This window comes from Homarus americanus, unplaced genomic scaffold, assembly GCF_018991925.1.
Source record: "Homarus americanus isolate GMGI-L3 unplaced genomic scaffold, GMGI_Hamer_2.0 scaffold19318, whole genome shotgun sequence".
Lineage (NCBI taxonomy): Eukaryota > Metazoa > Arthropoda > Malacostraca > Decapoda > Nephropidae > Homarus > Homarus americanus.
In genome coordinates, this window is record NW_024732238.1 from 2,227,067 (window position 1) to 2,248,600 (window position 21,534).

The 21,534-nt window shown below is 36.9% G+C and overlaps 1 protein-coding gene across 4 annotated transcripts in view; it reads left to right on the forward strand.

The window, feature by feature from the left end:
- The first annotated feature begins 3,784 nt into the window (after positions 1-3,784).
- LOC121868289 (protein tramtrack, beta isoform-like) overlaps positions 3,785-21,534 on the forward strand; it is a 32,008-nt gene continuing 14,258 nt past the window's right edge. For 2 of the 4 annotated variants that reach the window (XM_042368723.1, XM_042368726.1), the window contains exons 1-11: positions 3,785-3,855; positions 6,132-6,309; positions 6,945-7,041; positions 7,763-7,824; positions 9,240-9,309; positions 10,947-11,147; positions 12,933-13,072; positions 13,288-13,516; positions 14,318-14,433; positions 17,962-18,033; positions 19,426-19,605. In XM_042368723.1, the coding sequence (XP_042224657.1) occupies positions 6,145-6,309; positions 6,945-7,041; positions 7,763-7,824; positions 9,240-9,309; positions 10,947-11,147; positions 12,933-13,072; positions 13,288-13,516; positions 14,318-14,433; positions 17,962-18,033; positions 19,426-19,605 (1,332 nt within the window). In that variant the 5' untranslated portion in view covers positions 3,785-3,855; positions 6,132-6,144. Of the gene's footprint in view, positions 3,856-3,947; positions 4,062-6,131; positions 6,310-6,944; positions 7,042-7,762; positions 7,825-9,239; positions 9,310-10,946; positions 11,148-12,932; positions 13,073-13,287; positions 13,517-14,317; positions 14,434-17,961; positions 18,034-19,425; positions 19,606-21,534 lie in introns of those variants that run through there. The other 2 variants (XM_042368725.1, XM_042368724.1) reach the window with 2 other exon arrangements.

Below are 21,534 nucleotides of genomic sequence, written 5' to 3' on the forward strand. Positions count from 1 at the left end.
ATCGAACTCGGGTCCGCTCGCTGTAAACTGTTTACTACCTTAGCGTTTACTGCTATTCGCTGGCTTACTGGCGCTCTATCACATCTACTGTTTTGACGTACCATAAGGTGTTGAATCCAACAAACAAGAAGAATTTGAAAGTTTCATGTTCAACAAAAGAATATCATATATTAATGTACAATTATATGCTAATATCTCTTAATTCTCCTTATTCAGCATGTGCCTTTACTCCAAAATACAATCTGATGGAAAAATGTCTCACAATTTCAGGTTTCTGTGATAGCCACAAAGTACAAGGTAGATATTTGCCAAATATTCATGTAAAAAGAATTTTATATATATATATATATATATATATATATATATATATATATATATATATATATATATATATATATATATATATATATATATATATACATGATGTGTGTGTGTGCTACTATAGTATGCGGTGTACCGCTCGTTAGCCGCCCGGGTGATCGGTCACGTCTCTGTCACGCACTGTTGGCAAATACTGGGCATGCACCGGCTCTTGAATGTACCTGAACCTGCTCCAGTGTTGGTCAAGTCTTGTCTTGAAAGAGCTCACACTCGGTGCCGTCACAACCCTCTCTGGTAGATTGTTCCAAGAGTTTACAACCCTCACTCCGAAAAAGTTTGCCCAGTGTAAATATCCAGGGTAACTGCACTATTTGAGACTGAATGTGAGAAGGACCTAGGTGTGTATGTTGACAATGAGCTGAAGTTCTCGGGCCATTGCGAGAAGGTAAAAAAGGCAAATAAATTATTGGGTCTTATAAGAAGGTCGTTTAGATATCTAGACGGTCCGTCCCTCGTAACTATCTTCAAGAGTGAAGTGCGTCCCCATCTGGAGTACTGTCACCCCGTCTGGTCCCCGAGATATGCTAGGGACTGTCAGTTGGTTGAAAATGTTCAAAGGAGGGCCACCAGACTGGTGCCTGCACTTCGGCACCTCAGCTTTTTCTTACTTTTATCCTCTTCACCACTGATCGGCTCGTTAGCCGCTTGGGTTATCGGTCCTACCTGTAGATATGAAAGGATACTGCAGGTTTGCAAGTGTGAGCGGACCCTCGGTCAGCGAGAGTTTACCACCAACCCCCACTCTTGGACGTGGTCAGTTTCTGAGCGGCGCGCCCCCCGAACTGGGGTCCACATTTGCTGGGGAAGGATACTTCCCTAGCTATCTGGGTGGTGGGTTTCGTGTGATGACCCGGAGAAGGTGGTGAATGTGATTTGTTTGGGCCTTTCGGGTTAGAGTGGCCGTTGGTGTTGTGCGTTCTTCTTGGAAGTTTCGAATTCTGTTTCGGAGACTTTGTGTGACTTCGCAGTCGAGGAGATAGTGTTCCAGTGGGTTGGCCGCTGGCTCCTGACAGTAGGTGCATTCCCTGACGACATTTCCGATCGTCTGCCAGGTGCACTTGTACCTTAGTCGTAGTCGGTGAAGGCTAACTTGGGCTTGTCTTGGTGTTTTATTGTCCGCGAATGGTGGTTCCCCTTTTGTAGCCGCCAGGTACCATTTGGCTGATTAGGAACCAGCGTTGAATGCGTCAAGGAAGCTCTTTTGGATGTGGAGCTTGGTAGTCTTTCTGAGGTGGTTCTTGATCTGTTGCACGCTTGCTGGAACTTGAATGTGTACGCTTCTAGAACGTGTGGCTGCCGTTGCTGCTTCGTCTGCCATGTCATTTCCCCCGATTCCTACATGACTGGGAATCCAGTGTAAGACGACTGGGCGATTTTGTCTTTGAAAGTCCTGTAGCTGTGTAAGGATCGAGGTTATGATGTGGACGTTGTCTCTTGGTTAACTGTGTTGCAGCGCCTGCATGGCCGTTTTCGAGTCCGTGTGAATTATGATGGACTTGTTGCGTTGTGTTGCAGCGTGTTGTAGGGCCTTTGAGATTGCTACCAATTCTGTTTGTCGGGTGGAGCAGTCATTGGAAAGTCTCCATAGGAGGGTTTGACCTTGGGTATAGAAGGCCGCTCCGGATCTTTGATGTTTTGGGTCCACCGAGCCGTCTGTGAAGTATAATGCTGCGTCAGCAGGGGTCTCAGTGGCTATGGCTTCCTGAGTTATTTTTTTGGGGTCCTCCGTCTGGAGGTTGGCTTTGCTATCACCTAGTTCGGTGATTTTGAATGTGGCTGGTGGAGGGCTCCATGGTGGTGGAACTACATAATCCCTGTCTCGTATGTCTTGGTTGTTCTTAGCGAGTGTTTCTGCTTGCAGGTGCCTGTTGATCTCGCTTGCCTCGTGCGGCCAGGTGGCCCCTTGCGCTCTGTGGTCGAGGTGGAGGGAGGCACTGATTCGCGTTTTGGCAGCTGTGGGCTTATCTGATCTACAGATTTTTGCGAGGAGTCCGGCTGTCACCTGTTTGACTCGTACTGCCAGGGGTGGTAGTTCAGTTTCCATTTGCAAATTGCAAGTTCTGGTCCACATGGGTGCTCCGAGCATGGTCCTGAGAGAATTATTTTGGATAACTTCTAGCTTAGCTATCTGGTCTTCTCTCAGTCCTATGAGCACTGGAGCAGAAACTGTTGATTTGCGCCAGAAATGGAAGTAAAATTCGTTCATATCACATCAAAAGCCATTGGAAAAACATAGTTTCATCTTCGATTTCGTACAGTGGCAACAAGTGAAATTTTACCATAAAGCCTATCTATAGCTACCATTTGTTACTGTGAACTTCGCCTATACCATTTACTTCATGATTTCAAAATCGTTTGAAGTATTCTGGAGCCTACTTCAGATCTCCAACAAAAGGAATTCGCATCTATTCAAAAACTGCTTTGATAACATGAAACTTAATCAAAATATTCATCAAAATGTAGGTCTGGTGCACACAACGTGCGAAACAAGCAAATTATGGCACAAACAAGTCGGATAAAAAAAAGTAATCAATCAGTACGTGGTTTACTCGGTTCAGATTTTTGGTTCCCCTCGTGGTGAGAGATAGTAATGATGAGACAAGTAGTTGATGACTGTCGAGCTCGGATGGTCAGGAAAAATGTCCCTAAAGTCTTTTATTTGTCTATTTTTGCAATTCCAATATAAAATAGCCTATTCCGTCCTAATATTTTGTTGTCCTTAAAGAAAAAATCCTGCTCATTCCCAGGAAGCTGATCACAGTACTTAAATATTAAAATCGAACATTTCCTATGGCACGTGGAACGCGTGTTGCTTAATTGTGGCTTTAATTTCTTTTCTTTTTTTGACTAGGAATTTCGGTATGGAGTTTGAGATTGTTTAGGATTGTTTAATTTTGTAAAAAAATATATCAGTTTATCACTAATGGACTGACTGATTGAATTAAAAAAAATGTTTAGTATAGTGATCGTTTAATTTCCTGCATTGAATTGATGTTTTATATAGTGTAATTACATATTCTACCGATGAGCTATTCTTTAAAATTAGATACAAATTAAAAAAAATAATTGCATCACTTATTTACTTATTATTATCATTATATATGTTCATATTCACGTATAAAATATGCATTAACTCAATTATTTGCATATTCCCGCTTAAAATTGAATACACCAATGAGAGTGCGTTAGCCGTGATTGGTGGATGTCATGTGTCGTCAAGCTTTCTCTGTAATATTCTTACCAGAACTTATCAATGAATATAAAATTTATATACAATTTGAAAAGAATAAGATTTTTGTATATTAATTTTTATCTTTTTATACGTTTCTATTACTAGCAAAAATATTGCAAAAAGCACGAGAAATCTATTTAACATTTCCTACTTTTATTTCCAATGTCCGATGTCTTACTGATATTTGGAGAAGGACGATTGTTTTGTTATTGAACAAACACTGGCATCTATAAGTGCTCAAAGTGAGTAATATTATAGGCTATTATTTCACTGATTTATATGACAGTGTTTCATGTATGTTGGAAAAATTTCTGCTGGTGTTGAGTTAAGGTAACGTTGATATTAATGGGGGTGAAGTATAGTATGGCAGTGGTGGCGTCGGTCCCGAGCCCTGGGTAGAGGCGCGCCATCATCCTCACGCTCTCTCTCGCCTCATCTTTGCGATAACGTAGGCCACTCTACATTTATACCTTATGGTCATTGATGTTTCAGGTTCTTTGAAAATGATTGGATAATATTAGACTTATAACCCTCGGAATATATATATTTATATGTATATTTTAAAGTTTGATAGTTTACCCCAGGACCCCACATTTACTGGCCTGCCAGGCTATGAAGTTTGCCATTTATTAATTTTTTCTTAGATTATCTTTTTCTGTTGAGATCTGTTGTAATGTTAACTTTCAAACTCTTACAGTGAACGCAAAGGAAAATTAGAGGACTACAAGGTATTGCTGTACTGTATCTTGGATTTTTTTTTGTCTAGGTTCATTATTCTGAGAACAAATCTGTTTAGATCGAGGAGAAAGTGAGAGTTTAACTCTTGAAGAAAAGCCCAGTCTTACAGGAGACTGGCACAAAACCACACCAGCTTGTAGAGACCTGTAAGGTTATACTGTACTCCGGAAGAGGGTCTGAGATTGCCAATGAGTTTAGTATATTTTATACTGAAAAAGTTACTTGGGTCAAGATTATTCCAAGATAGGTGGAGTAATTAATTTTAAAAAGTTAGCTTTTTGGGGCACAGTATAGAGGTATGGCAGCCTTATGCGAAATGTCGTTGTCTATTGGTACAGCAGCCTAATGCTTATGTGTGGTTGGTAGGCTAAGATGGCATTCTTTCTGGCCAACCTAACCATTAACAACACAGTCTGTCAGTACGACTGCCATAACAATATCCACTTACTTTTTTTTTTTCCTAAACACTTGACTACATTGATGTGCTACCTACTGGCAACTCCATATTGAATATTTTCATAACATTTTGTCATAGATAAGGTGAACTGATAATACTTGATGACCTTGGTGGGCCCTTCCACCAATTTGAGGAAATTTCTCCTTATTGGATAAAAGTTTTATTACGGTGCCTCGAGATAAGTACAGAAATGCATAGGAAGACGATTTGAGGAGTAAAACTTATGCAGTAATTTACATCTGGTAGGTGATGCTGATAAGTTCCGTGTCTGCCGCAATGTTTGTTTCCGACTAATAAATTATTTTCAATTTAATTTTAATTTTATTTTCGATAAATAAAATATTGTATAAGATTACTATTATTTTAGCTTTGCTTATGTTAGGTAAGGTAAAGTTTTATAGATTAGTTTGGTTCTTCTAAAAGAAAATATTTCCATGAAAATAACTTGGATCAGAAATAAACTTGGTTGACACGGGCAACTTGTCAGCTTCATGTACTGGACGTAAATAATATTAAAAATTGTATTAAACACATTTTATTCCTTATGCACTTTTTGTCTTTTTCCTGTGGTAAGGAGACTTTTCTTTTCCATGGAGAAATTTCCTCAAGTTAGTGCCAAGGGCATGTTACAGTTGTCGTGTACTGTATTACCAAGGAACCAACCAAACCTACCTATCCTAGAATGAAAGGATATACTGTACTATATAATATTGGTACATGTAGCTAACTGTTGGTCTATAGTGATCTAACAAAAACAAAGTCTGCTGAATATTCAACTCTTAATACAAATAAAAATTATTGGCAGCCATCTTGATTCTAGGAATTTTGAGCCAGTTCTTATTAATCTGGCATTATGATACTGTTTTCCTTGTCACAAGTACTGTATATTGTACTGTACTTATTGGGTAACTTGTTACTACTGGATCTTGGTTTTGGTTCAGGTTTGGTCTCTCTCTGGCTTCAACCATTGTTCTGGCATCTTTCTTATAATAATTTATAAACTGAAATCATTCAAACTTTTCCATGGTATACTTGACTTTTTTAAAGTATTTTAAAAGCATCTCCTTTGCATAAAAACCTGCATCCATGGCTGCCATGTTTACAAGTGATCGAATTCAGTAATCTAGGACGCGTGATGAAGTCGATACTGTTTGTGATGCTCCCCTTAATGAAACACTTATATATATGGTGATGCATGTAATATTATTTTTAGAAATTGTTAAAAAATTCTGTACTGTATTCTGTTGTTTTCTCATTTATAGTGCAGCATCTCTACAGTATAGGTAAGTGTACTCATGTACTGGTTTTTTCTGTCACTTGCAGATAATTTGACAGAATGCCGCCCGTTGAAATCCAGTGGTGCGACCATTCTTCGGTACTTTTAGAGTACTTGCGCCAGCTGTATGAAGAAGGCCGTTTTGTTGATGTTGGCCTGGAATGTGAGGGTCGCCAGGTCAAAGCTCACAAGGCTGTTATATCTGCATGCAGTCCTTATCTAGAGGTGAGAAGGATGATGTGTATAACACAATCTGTGATAAAAAAAGGTGGTATACTTTTAGGAAGTTTAGGCAAAATTGAATTCAAATATTTTAATTATGGCTGTTAGATATGTAGGTAAAGATGGAGTGAAAGTTGAATATAAGGGAATGATGAAGGTAGAAGAAGGTAACATTTTCAGGCTGTTTGTACCAATTCTTCCAGATTTTGTGTCTAGGGAGCCAGCTTTAAATTTTACTCATCCATTGTAGTGTCTGCCTTCCTTTGACCCTCCTACCTTCAGTTTTATCTTTTACAGTACTGTACAGTATTAACTCATCTGATGTACCTTCATTTGTAAATATTGTTCAGTTTATGGGGTTTCATAAGTCTTAGTTTAGTCACAGTAATAATACTTTATTTGCATACCCCAGCTTTCTACACATAAAAGTTTGGTGTTTACCTTGTTGTATTCTCTCATTAATCTATTTATGTATGTTATTTAGCTTTGTAGTGCATGTGTGTCTTTTTCAATTAGTGGTGTACTAGACAGTACATCTCTCACTCATGCTCTTAGTTCTTTTAACCCAACCTGATTTTGAAGCATCTTTTTCATGTGGCCTGGATTTTTGTCTAATAATAATCGGTGTATTGATACAGGGGCTGTTGAAGGGCAATCCTGCAAGAAGTCATCTCATAAAATTCAATGGCTACTCATACAACAGCTTAAGAGCAGTCATAGACTTCATGTACAATGGTAAGTCCTAGTTTTGGCTCCTTTTCTTCTTTTTTCTTTTGAATTCAAAGTAAAGTATCTTCTTAATATTTGATTGAACTCACCATACGTTTCATGGCAATTTAATTTTTTTTATGGTTATTGGCAAAGGCTTTAGAAAGATATACTTTGGCAAACACTAGGGTTTAATAGAAATGTAAAGGTTTTCCGCACTTAACACACGTCCATACAACGTGATTCCATCTTAATTCTATTGTTTTCACCAATTAGGGAACACCTCTCACAAAACACAATAACAGTACATTTCTGGTTTAAAACAAATACTAGATGAGTGTTCTGGAATCTGACATGTCTTGGTCAAACTGTCCTCACATTCCTAATACAGTATTGTACAGTACATTACTCAGTTCTGCCACCAACTACTATTCACCTCACATTTATGTTGTACAGTATACACTTGTCAAACTTTGCTGTTCTTTTATGATTTACCAGTGGCACCCTTTGAAATCATGAGTACAGAGTGAGCTTCAGCGAATGAAAATGCTCTTAAATGGTAAGTGTGAGGAAGGCAATGCAACTATAAATGCAAGGATACAAAAAAAAATCTTTCTTTCTTCCGCAAGTTGAGATCCTTGTCTCTTTTCATCTTAGGTGCCAATAACTTCAATGTTCCTTTCATTTTACTAATGTAAAATTCTATTTTGCATTTTATATTTTACAGAAATATTGTTATTTCCAACAGGTAAAGTGATGGTGGAGCAGGAATATCTTGCAGCCTTCCTCAAGCTAGGCCGTGCTCTCCAGGTTAGTCATTTAAACATATACAGTACAGTACTGTACAATTGAAAGTTTTGAAGCTGGTAATTACCACATGATTTTGTATACAGTAGTACAGTATTGTATTACAAGGTGTAGAGTTTTGAATATACACAAGCTCTCTTGATTGTTTTGTTTTCCCACTGGCTAAACTTTTACATTCAGAAAAAACAAGTTGGTCTCCTAACTCATCTTCATCATTAGCCAGCACAACAGATACAGTAGTTTTGGTAATTGTATATAAATCGAGTCTCATAATGGTCAGCATTGAGTATGTACTCCTTGAGATTGGTATCCCTATTGGGTTTCATGAAAGGCATGTTTACCAATTCACTAAAGCCACAAAGAATTATGTAGAATCTTTTTGGCTCTAGAGGTATAACATGACGTTGGTCTAACCTTGCCTTAATAAGCTTCAACAGTGATCAAAATGTCTTGGCATGTATGGAGGTAAAGTGATTGCCAGCTGTCTCACTCTTCTTCTCCCCCTCTTGTTATCTCACTAACATACTACATCATACATCACTAGAATTTAAGAAACAATATTGAGCTTAACCATATTAATTATCAGGAATGTGGGACTGTAATTTTATTGTGGTGTGAGCTGCACAATTGATACTGGACACCACTCATTCCCAATTTTAATATTCCTGGCATTTATCAATTTCTCCAGTTCTGATATACAGTTCAGTAATTTTAACTGTCCCTCCTCTTTTTTTTAACAAAACACTATAATTTATGCAACTCGGTTTCCATACATATGAATGTATATAATGTGATGATTAATCAATCCTTAGAACAGAATATGGCTGGGTTTCATGCTTGGCACAATCAGGTACATATGAGTTATTGACAGTGACTCAAGTAAAATATATATACAGTACTGCATTTAGCTGTTTATTTACAGCTTTCAAGAAATTAGATAGTGTAAACTACATTTTTTTTTAAACATAACCTTAAACATTTCATTTAAAACCATGATGAAAATTAAATTGGGCAAGTTTATAAATGATACAAACAAATGCAAGTTGATCACATTGTCAGAAACATACTACAGTACAGTATGTTGAAAACAAATTAGTTAACATTGCTAAAATATTTAGTCCCTGGCAACCACATGAAAGATATTGTTGGAAAAAACAATGAATTTCTTGTTTTGTACACTTATTTTAAATGGAATGCAAGGTTATATGACAGGCAGAGTCCTACACCACAATTCCTATATTGATTGGACAGAGATTTTTGGCACATCTCCTTTTATTTCCTGATGTTTTATGTTAGGATTTCATGATAAGTCCAATATTTTTATAAAGTAATATTTTATAGCTTTGATAGTTGGTGCATGAATGCAGGTAAATTGTTTTATTCTCATTTACTGAAGTTTTACATCCTTTATTTAACAGGTGCGAGGAATACTTGATATCGCTGCCCAGTGTGAGGAGGCTGGTCTTACCACTGCTGAAGAAACAAAATGTTAGTATATTGTAATATAAGTGTGTGTATATTTATTATGGTATGCGAATTTTGATTCTCACAATTTTGCCAACCATAAGGTAAGATGGCTGGAATCATACAATTTACACAAACATATCCCTATTATTTGTTATCAATTAGTCATTCTTTTGGCATCAATAGAGAGGTTTTGTCCTGCAGTATTTTTACTACAGTGATAGATGGGTACTACTGTGGTATTTCCAATCTACATGAAGGTCCCAAATATTCATATCATCAACCATCAGCAGCAGCACACTTCCCCCAAAATAATTCAAAGCTTTACAGTACAGTATTGTAGTTTCCACTCATTCATATACACGTCTTCCAGGATATCCATCTCCTTCACATGTAGTGCACCATAATGCTGCACCACAACATGGTTACATAGAGAAAACATAGTGTTTGACAAAACTGTTCACATTTCTTGAAATGTTAACAGATTATGTGGACAATGGTTTAGTAGTGAGTTTGTCATACAGCTATGGATTATTCCTATGATGTTTTAGAGTTTCATATGCAAGGGATAGCCTCTTAAGATCCAGGCACAAGGATTGAAAGACCAACCATTTGGTAGAATAAACACTTGCTCGAAGACAGACACCAAAGAGTAAACATAACCGGAAGACATTCAGAATGAAAAGAGATTTTCTGTGGAGTACCTTAAATATTTATCTTTGTATTCATTCTGTTATCAAGTATGTGGGCAGTACCAAGCTGATGTACAGTATGTGGAAAGGTGGTAGTTCAGGATGGTGTCACATTCATGCAAAAAGATTCGCTCTAACTTTTCAGGTGGTTGCAGGAGTGCATATACATTTTTACAACAAAAGATTAAAAGACTATTTTTTTCACAAGAAGCTTCCACCATAAAAACATGCAAAGCAGACCACTGGTGAGGGTTGTCAATATTTCTCTTGGTTAAATAATGTACACTGCTTTTCAATAAAATCGTTAATGGATTAGATGGGAGACTGGGAGGCCTTTAATTGCAGAACACATTTGGTATGGGGTAAATTGCTGACCAGTCCTTTGAGTGATAAGTGAACGCCAAACAATGATTTTTTATACTACAGTATAGCAGTTGTAAGATTTTGTGGATTTATTATTGGCAAATTTGCTTTACAGTACTTGGTCTTTTATGTCTGCATTTATACACTACAGAACATTGTATGAAGCAAGAAAGGTGTGGGGTTATGGGGCACTATACTGTACATCTTGACCAGTTCTTGTCACAAAAAGTTATTGATAGATGATTAATGGATGGACTAGTATATTTTTTACATTTAATTCTAAATAAATTGATGCTATGGAAGGGGTATACTGATATTACTAGTGTATAATTATGTAGGAGGTAAAATGTCCAGTGATGGATGGTCTCACTGGTATACCATCACTTAATGAATTCACATTTGTACACTTATGGTGACCACATAAATAATGATTCCCTTTACTGTTATAATGTAAGTTATTAATCTGAACTCATGAAACCTCTGTCAGTCAAGCCATTCACTATGTATCTACTTAAAATCTTAAACCTTTATTTCTTCATCTAATGGCTAACACCTCAGAGAAGAGGTGTCAAACTTACTGATTTATGACTTTTTTCTTCCTTACAGCTAATGCACAGTACAGTACTACAGTTCAGCAACCACCTAAGACTGCTCCACAGCCAGCAGGAAAGATGGTACAACAGGCCTCTGCTGCTACAGAAACAAAAGCAGAAACAAAAAAATATGCCTTCCTTCTAGATAAAAGTTCCTCCAATACGGCCAAAAAACCTGGACCACAGTTCCGCAAAGTGATGCCCAATATTATTGGTAGGTAAAACATTTAATATAAAATTTGTTTTAGTATCTATTCAGTCTCTTAAGTATCCTAGTAAGATCATTATATTTACAGTATTTGACTGTTATTTCCTCAAGACTTAAAAGTCCTAACTCTCTTAAATGTTACAGATATTCAAAGAAGGTCATTCTGATGCCCCATGATTTTTTCTTCTGACATTTCTTAATCTTGTTATTGGTCATTTGCAAGTTATTTGTAAAGTAAAATTTGATCAGGTCAAACTGTCCATCTCCTCAATGACCTCACACTAATGTTTATTACCATGGAGGTGGCCTCCAGTTGTGTAGCAACCACATGATAGTTATACTGTATCTCTTGATATTTGGCCAGCTCATGCTGTTCTCCTTAGTGAGCCTGTTAAAATTACTTCACTGTTGGATTAGAGGCAGGACATGACCACATTTTACTTGTGTGGTGTACTGTTTGCTGTCATCGATTTGTCACTGTAAAACCTTGTAAACCTAAAAATCAGTTATTCAAATGAGTAAAAAAATTCATTTAAATGGGAAGAAGAAGAAGGGAAATGATTAAACTAACTACTATTTTAAACAGACATCAGCTGGAATTGTTTGGCAGGTCTTCATCCACTTAGTGCACACTAATTAGTACAAGTATTAAATCATGTGGGGGCATCATAATGTGGCAGTGTCAAGGTCATTACTAGTACAGTACGCCCGGATAATTCGCAGATTTTTATTTAGCGGTCCTCTATTATTCTTGGATGACACCCTGGATGTACCCAAGAATGTCTAAGGGTAGTTTTAGAGTTGCTGGCATTTTCGTGGCCAGGACAGGAAGCCATTCATTCTAGAGACAGTAATTTTCTTTACCTGTATTGTATACATGTGTGTGTGTAGACACACACTCACAAAACACATACAAATTAATAATAATGGGAAAATCCTCTCACAAATAATCAGAAAAAATAAATTATTTAAAATGTTGAGTCTACCCTCAACTCCATTCCGTACTTTGTTATTAGTAAAGCACGAAGTAGACTTGAGGGTAGACTCAACATTTTTAATAAAATTTTTCTGAACATTTGTGAGAGGATTTTCCCATTATTATTTATTTGTATGTGTTTTGTGAGTGTATGTCTACACACACACACACACACACACACACACACACACACACACACCCATATACACAATACAGGTAAATGAAATAATTGTCCTGAGGGCAAACACGTAAAGGGAATATACATTTCTTTGGACACAAGTAAAAATGTAAAACATCCCCCCCCCCCCTTCCCCCGGTCAGCAAATGTTATTCGTGGATTTGGCGATTCACGGCCATTTTGAGAACATATACTCACCACTCAACATAAAATGGGATAAATTCAGGATCAAACCATCGTTTCTCATTCAACTGTATGCTCCACAGGTAACAGGAAATATGTAATCAGAAGTGTGTCCTTGTTTTGATATTACTGTAGGTTCTGTATATGGTCCTGAAATGGTCAGCCTGTAGTCTGACAAATGTATTTTCATTGATTCTATGTTTTTGGCAATAAGTAACTTGTTGATTTGGTGTTATAGAAATTATGAAAAATCCATTATCTCTTATGCATTGTAGTCATGACTTGTACCAATAAGGATAGTTTTACTCCAACTTTTAGACGTAGCTGTGCACTCCGTGATCAGATATTTTAATCCAGCTACCCTAGGTTGGCTTGTGTATTAAGTTTGGTTTCATTGCATAGGGAGAGAGGGTTGAATAAAGAATTATTAAAGGTAATATTTTTGTTTTCTCAGGTACAGTGGATCAGCAAGGTAATATTAATAAAGTAACAAGCATTGGTGCTGCTCAGGTAGCACAACAACAACCACATCAACAACAAACTGTTCATCAACAAACTGTGCAGCAGACACAACCACAACAAACAGTCCAACAGGTGAGTCTTGGTACCTGATAGCTGGACAGTATTTGAAAATGGTGAGAAGTTGTGAAATGAGATGATTCTGTTGTGGTATGTAATGGGGAGTTATGTTTCAGATGTATGTACGAACACAGCTGCATGTAACAAAGGTTTAAACCATATGTGTGATCTTGAAATGTTATTTTGGAATAAATACCACATACTGTACTTAATTGTCCTTATTTGACTAGGTTGTACAGGAACAACCTCAACAAGTACACGAGGAACAAACACAACAACTACAGCATCAGTCAGAGGAAAGTGTAGGTGGAGGGCCTCACACCCAGCAGCAGCAGCAACAACAAGAAGCAGCTCCAACTACACTTGAGGAGTTACAACAGGCACTTTCATCTGGTCAAGCAATCCTTCAAACAACAGACAATGGTTCAGAACAAACTCTTCAAATGGTTGAGGGACAGTGTAAGTTCAAAATCTTCTCTGATGTGTTTTAACATATTGTTTACTTATAAATCACTTTGAATTTTTAATATAATTCTTTGAGAATGTTGCCACATCATCAGCTCCAGGGAGGCTAGCAGGCAACGATTTTTATTCAATGTATTGGTTTTCATCAGTGACTGTTATCAATCCATAGACAAGCTTGATGTAGACTGCATAATTTTGAGAACTGTAGTTGGTCAAGAATTTGAAAATCCTCTACCTACTACCAATGTGCAAAATGACTCAAATATCACTATACATGTCTAATATAACCTTGGGGTATAAGTAGACCACTCGACCTCTGACGTGCCCCCCCCCCTTTCCCAATCCAAATAAATGGTGAACAAATCCCTGGTGGCTTGTACAATCAGCAAAAAAAATATTCTGCCCCCCTTGGTCTAATGGCCTCTGCAATGATCACTGACTGAGGCCATGTTAATTTGGTAAGGTTGGTATTTCTGGTAGTGTGATGCATTGTATAACCAGTATGATGTATTTTTTATATCACTTATAGTTAATACAGAGAAATTAACAGGAGTCACCCACATAAATGAGTGTTTTCATAGTTCTTGGTCTGGTGTGTCATATTGTATAACACCATAAAGGTGCAGAATTTTTTCTTGGTTAACTGTACATACTGTACCTCTTGGTGAATTTTTTTTTTCTTTTTTTCTGTCTTTAGAAAAGTCACTTGTTCACATTTTGTTACTGCATTTGTAATTTGTTTTATAATATAGTGATTGACTGAGTTTATGAGTGTTCATTTTGTTGTTGTTACAGGTGTGGTTACTGGATCAGGTCAGACGTACGTCGTGGTGCAAGAGGGAGACAATATTAGTTTTGTGCCAGCTGAAATGGTACAAGGTGACTTAGGTGCTGCAGTAAATGGAGGCCAGGTTAGTTGTGGAATTTGTAATTAAAAGAAAAATATAATTTTGTTTCTTTTTATCATTTGCATGCTTTTACATATTCCACAGAAATCATAGATTCTCACTTATATTTCACAAATCTTTTGACTATTAATTACAATGGGCTTGTGAATTTTTTACTCAAATCCACAGAAAGGCATTGCACAAGCCACATGATTAACCCTTGCACAGATCGATGATGCTCCTGAGTCCTGACTGTTCCCAGTCCCCCCTGACTAACATCATGCTCAGCTACAAACCCTCACATTACGCACAGTCAACAAAAGTTCTTGATGAACTCTTTGTTTACCCTGCAGCTTTAGGAAAGAAAAAGTCAAAACCCAATTTTAGATGAGAGAATTCTCTGTCATCAGCCAGCAGCTGAGTGAGGTTTGGATGATATAACAAGGTTTGGGGCATCTTTGGCCAGCAAGGGGGTGAGATTTGCTCAGCTGACAATATTGCAAAAGGGTTAAATGAACAGAGGCTGGCATCATGTTTACATTCCTGTCTCAATCTATACCCAATTGCCATTCTATCTGGGTCATTGGTGTGAAATATATTTATCGGCCTAATCTTCTTTATTTATAAATGGCACAATGGGTCAGATTACTCATGCACTGGCATCAATAAGTTGGTGGGTTTAACCCCAGGGTTCCCGGGAACTTCATTAGTGTGGCTGCTCTCCACTCCAGGAAACTAGTAAAACTAGACAAATTATTGATAGGATCTCTCCTGGCTCAACTGCAGCCCTTGTAAATGAAGGTTATCGCTGGAGAACCTGTTACCTGAAGGTGAGAGTTGTGAGTCTATGCTGCCACAACATGTGACCCAAGCAGAGTAAGGTATAACCCAGGACAGGCTCATCATCTCGGTTCCCCAATTGCTCCTCTGGTGTCTCTCATAAAGCTCTGTTTTCAGGAGCTAAGTGCTACTATCCGAGGAACACCCTAGTTATTGCGAAGTCACATATTTTTTTATACCTGGATATATATTTTCTATATTATAGGAGAGGTAACAGTTGCCTAGGAACCGAGTTCATTGTTAACTGGGAAACAAATGGTCAAAGTGTTGCACGACCCAGCATTGTCAAAATTCCACAATGTTTAACTCGGCTTTTATTTTTCTGGGTTGGGGGTGTGACTTAGGGTTGCTGACATATTCTGGTTCTCTTCAGGGCATTTAAAAATGGGATGTCAAAGAATTCCATTTCATATTTTAAACATTTAATCCTGTTTTGGGTAAGTATTCCATTGTGACCATTTACAGAAATTACTTTCAAAAATATTTTTTGATAGTTTTTTTCACTCTTTTACACTAATGTGACTTATTTATCATGGTAAAGGGTACTGTTCTTTTGGAGATATGAGCCCCCCCACCCCCAATTACCAAAATTGTGTGATAAAAACGTACAAAATGACTCAAATATCACTATACATGTTTAATATAACCTAACCAGAAGAACCTGATCTAATCTTCTATCCATCTAGACCCCCAGTGTGTAAACCTAACCTAACTTTACCTTATCAAAACTTGCCTTAATTAACATATGGAGAAGGATCTTGATGATATGGACAGTCTGAATTACACCTTGGACACTTTACTGAACCAAGAAAAACACCATGAGACCTAAAGATGTCTACAGCTGCGGCTTCTTTCTTAAATACTCATTAAATTACACACCAGTTTTCCAAGGAGCAACCTTGACAGACAAAAACTATCTTCCCACTAATTCAAATTTCCATGACAATGAGACTTGTAATGAGTGCCTTAGTAAGAACTATGCTTATGCACACGAGTATCACATGACATTGACCCTTCAGGTGATTGGCTGAGTTAGGAGTAAACAAAAAAATATACCCACAAACTTGTATACAGTGGAATAATTTAGTTTGATGCTTGAGAGAAACACAAAATACTAAAAAGAATGAGAGTCTACTCAGATGCACCTCAGCCCATCTAGAATAAACAAAACATTGGTCTGCTTACTGGCTGGGAAGATGGGGGGGGGGGGAGAGGGAGGTGAGGTGATATGTTTGACAGTTGATGCCAAGGTCTAGTGTTTATTTATTTATCTGTCCTTAAGAGTGACTAAGTTTTTCTCTTATAAAATGTCACTGAAGTGACATGGGTAAATATAATTATCATTTCTGGAATTCTTATAAGATAGTGATTATTTTGAATATATACATGCTATAGCTCGCATTAGACATACAAATTTTAGTTCTAATTTAAGAATTTTACTACCGAGCAAAAAAAAATTTCTCTTGTGCAAAATATATGACGTTTATATTCAAATTATTTGCTGTCTTGCAAGGATTCCAGCAATACAAATTATATTCTCCTATCTTTAGTCTGTGACATTATATAAGATAAAAACTTTAAGCCTAAAACACCAAACACTGGCTGGGAAGATTGGGGGAAGGGAGGGGACATGTTTGACAGTTGGTGCCAAAGGTCTAGTGAAGTATTTATTTGTTTATTTGTGTCCTTTAGATTGATTTTATATTTTTGCTTATAAAATGTCACAGAAGTGACTGGGGAGAATATAATTTACATTGCTGGAATTCTTATAAGATAGTGATTAATTTGAATGTAAACATGCTATAGTTTGCACTAGACAAAAATTTTAGTAATTATTTAGTACATTATTTTGAGTACATGTACAGTACAGCTTTGCCCTTAGGACAGTGTAACGTGCCCAGAGAAATATGGGCGCAAAATTTTAAATATGATGCGCCAGATTGACTCGTGCAAAATAGGAAAGATTCGCTTTAAATTAAAACATTGTCCTTAATTGTGGATGCCGCTTTAAATCAATTATCTTAAATTGAATCTCTTTAAATTGACATTCTACTATTCTTTAAGTGAAATAAAAAGGTGAAAATAACGTGAAAACTATAAATTGACACCAGAAACTCTATAGACTAAAGAACGGTATGGTATTATTTTTCCCCCTTTATAAGAATCGATATAAAGTTTCCTGAATGGTCATTATGGAATATTAATCCAGCTTTTAGCTAAGTCAGATCTGCATGTAACATGCCCCATGTAGTAGTAATTCTGTTCTTCATGCCCAGTCTTGGGGTAAATTGAAATCATTCAAATGGCATGACAACTTGTTTAGTACAGTACAACCTGGCTGCCTAGTGGGGGCTGGGCGATTAGTTTGGTTTTAGATGTAATTTAAGAGGTAACATTTTCCCATTGATTCAGATTTATTCCTCATCCAATTTTTATTTCCCTTGATGGCAAGCTTTAACCTGTTTTCCCAAAGTGCACCCATGTGAAGGATTCATAGGGGCTTATTCCCTGCTTAATTATTGCTCCCATTGTGTTACATACTTATTTTTGTGATTTTATTTTGCAACACAGTACAGTAGTTGGGGATTCCCACTCTAGTTTGGTACCTTACTGTACTGTTTGATGTATTTACTTTTTGGATTGTTAAACATCATATTTTTTAGGTAATTATAACGCAAGCACTTAGTTATTATGTAATTTTAATGGTTACAGGTTGTGGAGGGGCTGGATCCTGTTGAGCAGCAGCTGGCACAGATGGAGGGCCAAGTACTTACGCATAACCAGGTGTGTTATTTGCCAGTTGAGAAGTAGCCACTACAGTTTCTGGCTCAAGAATATATCTAATTTACTGGCCAGGTGTGGGGGGTCTAGGTTCCCTCTTTGTATTTTATTAAACAGTATACTGTAACCTGTATGTACTCTGGCGCCTTGACCAATGGTGAAACAACCTTTCAATTTCTGTAGCATTCAGTCACGATGGTAGGATAATGCAATAGCATAGTGAATTCCTAAAATCAGGGAAATAGTACCTATCAAGCCACCCAACATCATAACAGAAAAAGACTTTATGCTTTAAAAAGAAACTTGAATCATATCAGGAAATCCTGCTATTATTTTTAAGTTATCATCTAGTGATATGTGACACATCTAATAGATTTCTCAATGTCATTGCCTGCCAAGGTCAGGAGTACATTATTACACTGTTTTAATGGTAGGTAACATTGTCTGGTGGATCAATGCAAGATGTTCAACATTTCTTTGCCAATTAAACCGAGATTAAAGCAAAGTATCAAACCCCAAGCCAGCTCCTACAGCTTAAACTACTCTGTTAGCACATGTCAAGTCTGCTGACATGGCAGGTACTAACAGTGGGTGTTCTAATTAAGATACTTTGCAAGTTACCTGTTTCCTCTCCTCAGCTGCAAAATAGAATTTCATGTTTCAGTCTTCCATTCACTTACAATCCTTATAGATTTTTTTCTTGCATAGAATATTACACATTGTATTATGTTGTATAGCTTAGAAACTACCTGTGTACTGTATTACAAAAGTTCTTAATTGTGAGAAGAGGTTGTTATCAACTAGTTAAGTATACACCTGTATATATATTGCTGATCTATAAATTGCTACAAGCAACAATTCAGTAACATCAAAAGATATCCAGTGTTTTGTATGGGTGTGAAGAGTTATTTTTCTATGAATAGAATTTTCTTTTGCCTGCTACATAGTTTCACCATTCATTGTAGGCATTATTCCTCCCATGCTGATTGACATGGAATTACATTTGTCACAAAGGCACCTGCCTGGTGGAGGTAATGAAGGTTTAGGTCAAAGCTTGAGAATTGGAAATCATGATCGCTAAAAGCTCACAGGAGCTCTGTATGTTCTGACAATAAATGTTTAGTCCATGTTAACCAGCATTGGGTGGTTGGTGGCTTAGTTGCTTTTGTCATCCTCTGTTGGTAGTTACAGATTCCATAATGAAATTCCGTAGTATTTCTCAGAGGGCCATATTTGAAACTGATTATATACCATGAAGAAAGTTAAGGGAGAAGGAAAGAGAGTTAGAGTTGGAAATTTGAAAAGTTGTTTGGAAAACCATTTGGTGAGAAAATAGAGGAAAGGGTAAGTGAGGAAGAAGAAAGGGGATTCTAAATTGTGTTTAATGTTGGACAGGCAACTGAGAGCTCTAATCAACACCAACAGGAACCAAGCGGAGTTCCTGTAACATCAAGTGGAGCTGTTGTAGGGGACACAGGCTCGTTGGAAACCATGAGTGTTGTGGAGTCTTTGGTTAAACTTGGAGAAAAACAACCCACAGAAAATGAGAATGGTTCTAGTGAAGAGGCAACTGAAGTAAGTTAAATAATTTTTTTTTATTGTAATAAAGATTGATTAGTGTATACAGTATATCATTTTGTTAATAAACTGAAGCTAGATTCACATATCTTTAATTAATGATATGACATTACCCTGTACTTCTTTTCAGCCAGATTTAACATGTAGGCTTACCCTAACTTCATCATCACAGACCCTTATATGCTTACTAATTCTTGAAGTTATCTCGCACACATGCTGCTTGTCCCACTTTGCCTTTTCACCCTCACCTCATTGATCATTTGCAGCTTTCAGTTCACCTCTTGTAAATGCATGTCTTAATAACCCTACTGAATGTACAATGAAAGACAGAAGTTGTGTTGTGAAATTTGGTGAAAACATATGCCAAAGGGCTAAACTTTTGTTGCGCTCTGCCTTGTGGTAGGGGGCTCTCATATGTTTCAAGAGTTTTATTTAATCTTTGCAGAAAACCGCGACACAATTTTTGTCTTTGATTATACGCTGGGTCTTATGGATTTCCATGCGCCTGTCTATGTTGATATTTATTTTGCACTTAAATTTGTTACCAGGATTACACAATAAGTACTGATTGTAGATTAATAAAGAATTGCAGGTGGAAGTGGATGCTATCATGAAGAGCTGTAACATTTACATTTAGTAACATGATTGTAAAGCCTACTGTATTTTATGTATGTGAAATGTTGACCTTAGCTATAAAAGATGATGAGACTATAGATGTTTAAGAATACTATGCTGAGAAGAATAATGAGACAAATACACAATATCTAAACTGTCCTGTGGAAAAGACATAACATTGAGATTTGTGAGCAAACAAAGCAGAACATATTGGCTAATGCAGTAAGCTTATGTATACTACAATTGGCCAGTAATAATGAATGGGTAGAGGATACTGTATTGAATGGAAGAATGAAAGATGTGCGCTCAGTGAAACTGCAAAAAACTGCAATGAGACATTCTGTTATCAATAGGCTTGGTACATGAATGAGTGAGGCTTTTTTACATATATACTGTACATCCTGAGACCAATCTAATTGAATTTTCAAGCTGTAGCAGCTCATGCTCAAGTTTATCTTTTATATTATTTTTGTTATTTCAGCTAAAACACCAATGTGGGTGGGTGGGTGTGAGTGAGAGAGAGTGCACCTAGTACTGTATATAGGGTGAATAGGATGCAAAAAATAAAAGGCTGGAATTAAAAAGAGATGTGGACCATAAGAAGGGTTAGACAGAGCTGGTCAGGAGTTTAGATGATGCTATGAACCTGATGAGAGAATGGGAAGGGAAAGATTGGTAAAAAAGAGTTTAATTATGGTTTTCTTGAAGGGCTAAAGAGAATTGAAATTTTTGATGATAATTCAAGAAATATATGTAATATAAAGAAGCCGATTATAAGATATGTTGATCTAAATTGATGAAGATTATATAGACATTTAGGATATATGATGTGAATGGGTAGTTTATGGTAGAACATTGGAAGGTTGTGGGGAGTTGACTGTTGATACGGTGTATAGGTAAGTGGAGGATAATTTTGTTTTGTTGTGGAATTGTTTGGGGACAAAGAGTTTCACTGAAGATGCAGTACAGTGAGCAAAGTTAATGAAAGGGTAAGAGCTTGATTGATATCCAACTCTTGCTGTACAGTACTTTGCTTAACTCAACTTTAAAGTGATATGTAATTATTTATTAATGTGTACTTTTTTTTCTAGTACACATTGCCAATGTTTATTCTGTTGTGGCTTGGGTGCAAGAATTCCATCCTTTGCAATTAAAAATAGAAATTTATAAATAAAAAAATAGTTTAACCCACATGAATCAGATATTATAGCCATATGTATTTTTCTCTCACTCTCGCCATCTTCATATATTGTGTGAGAGAGAGATATTCATTGTGGGTATTGGTGTAGTCTACTGCATTCTATAAAGTAA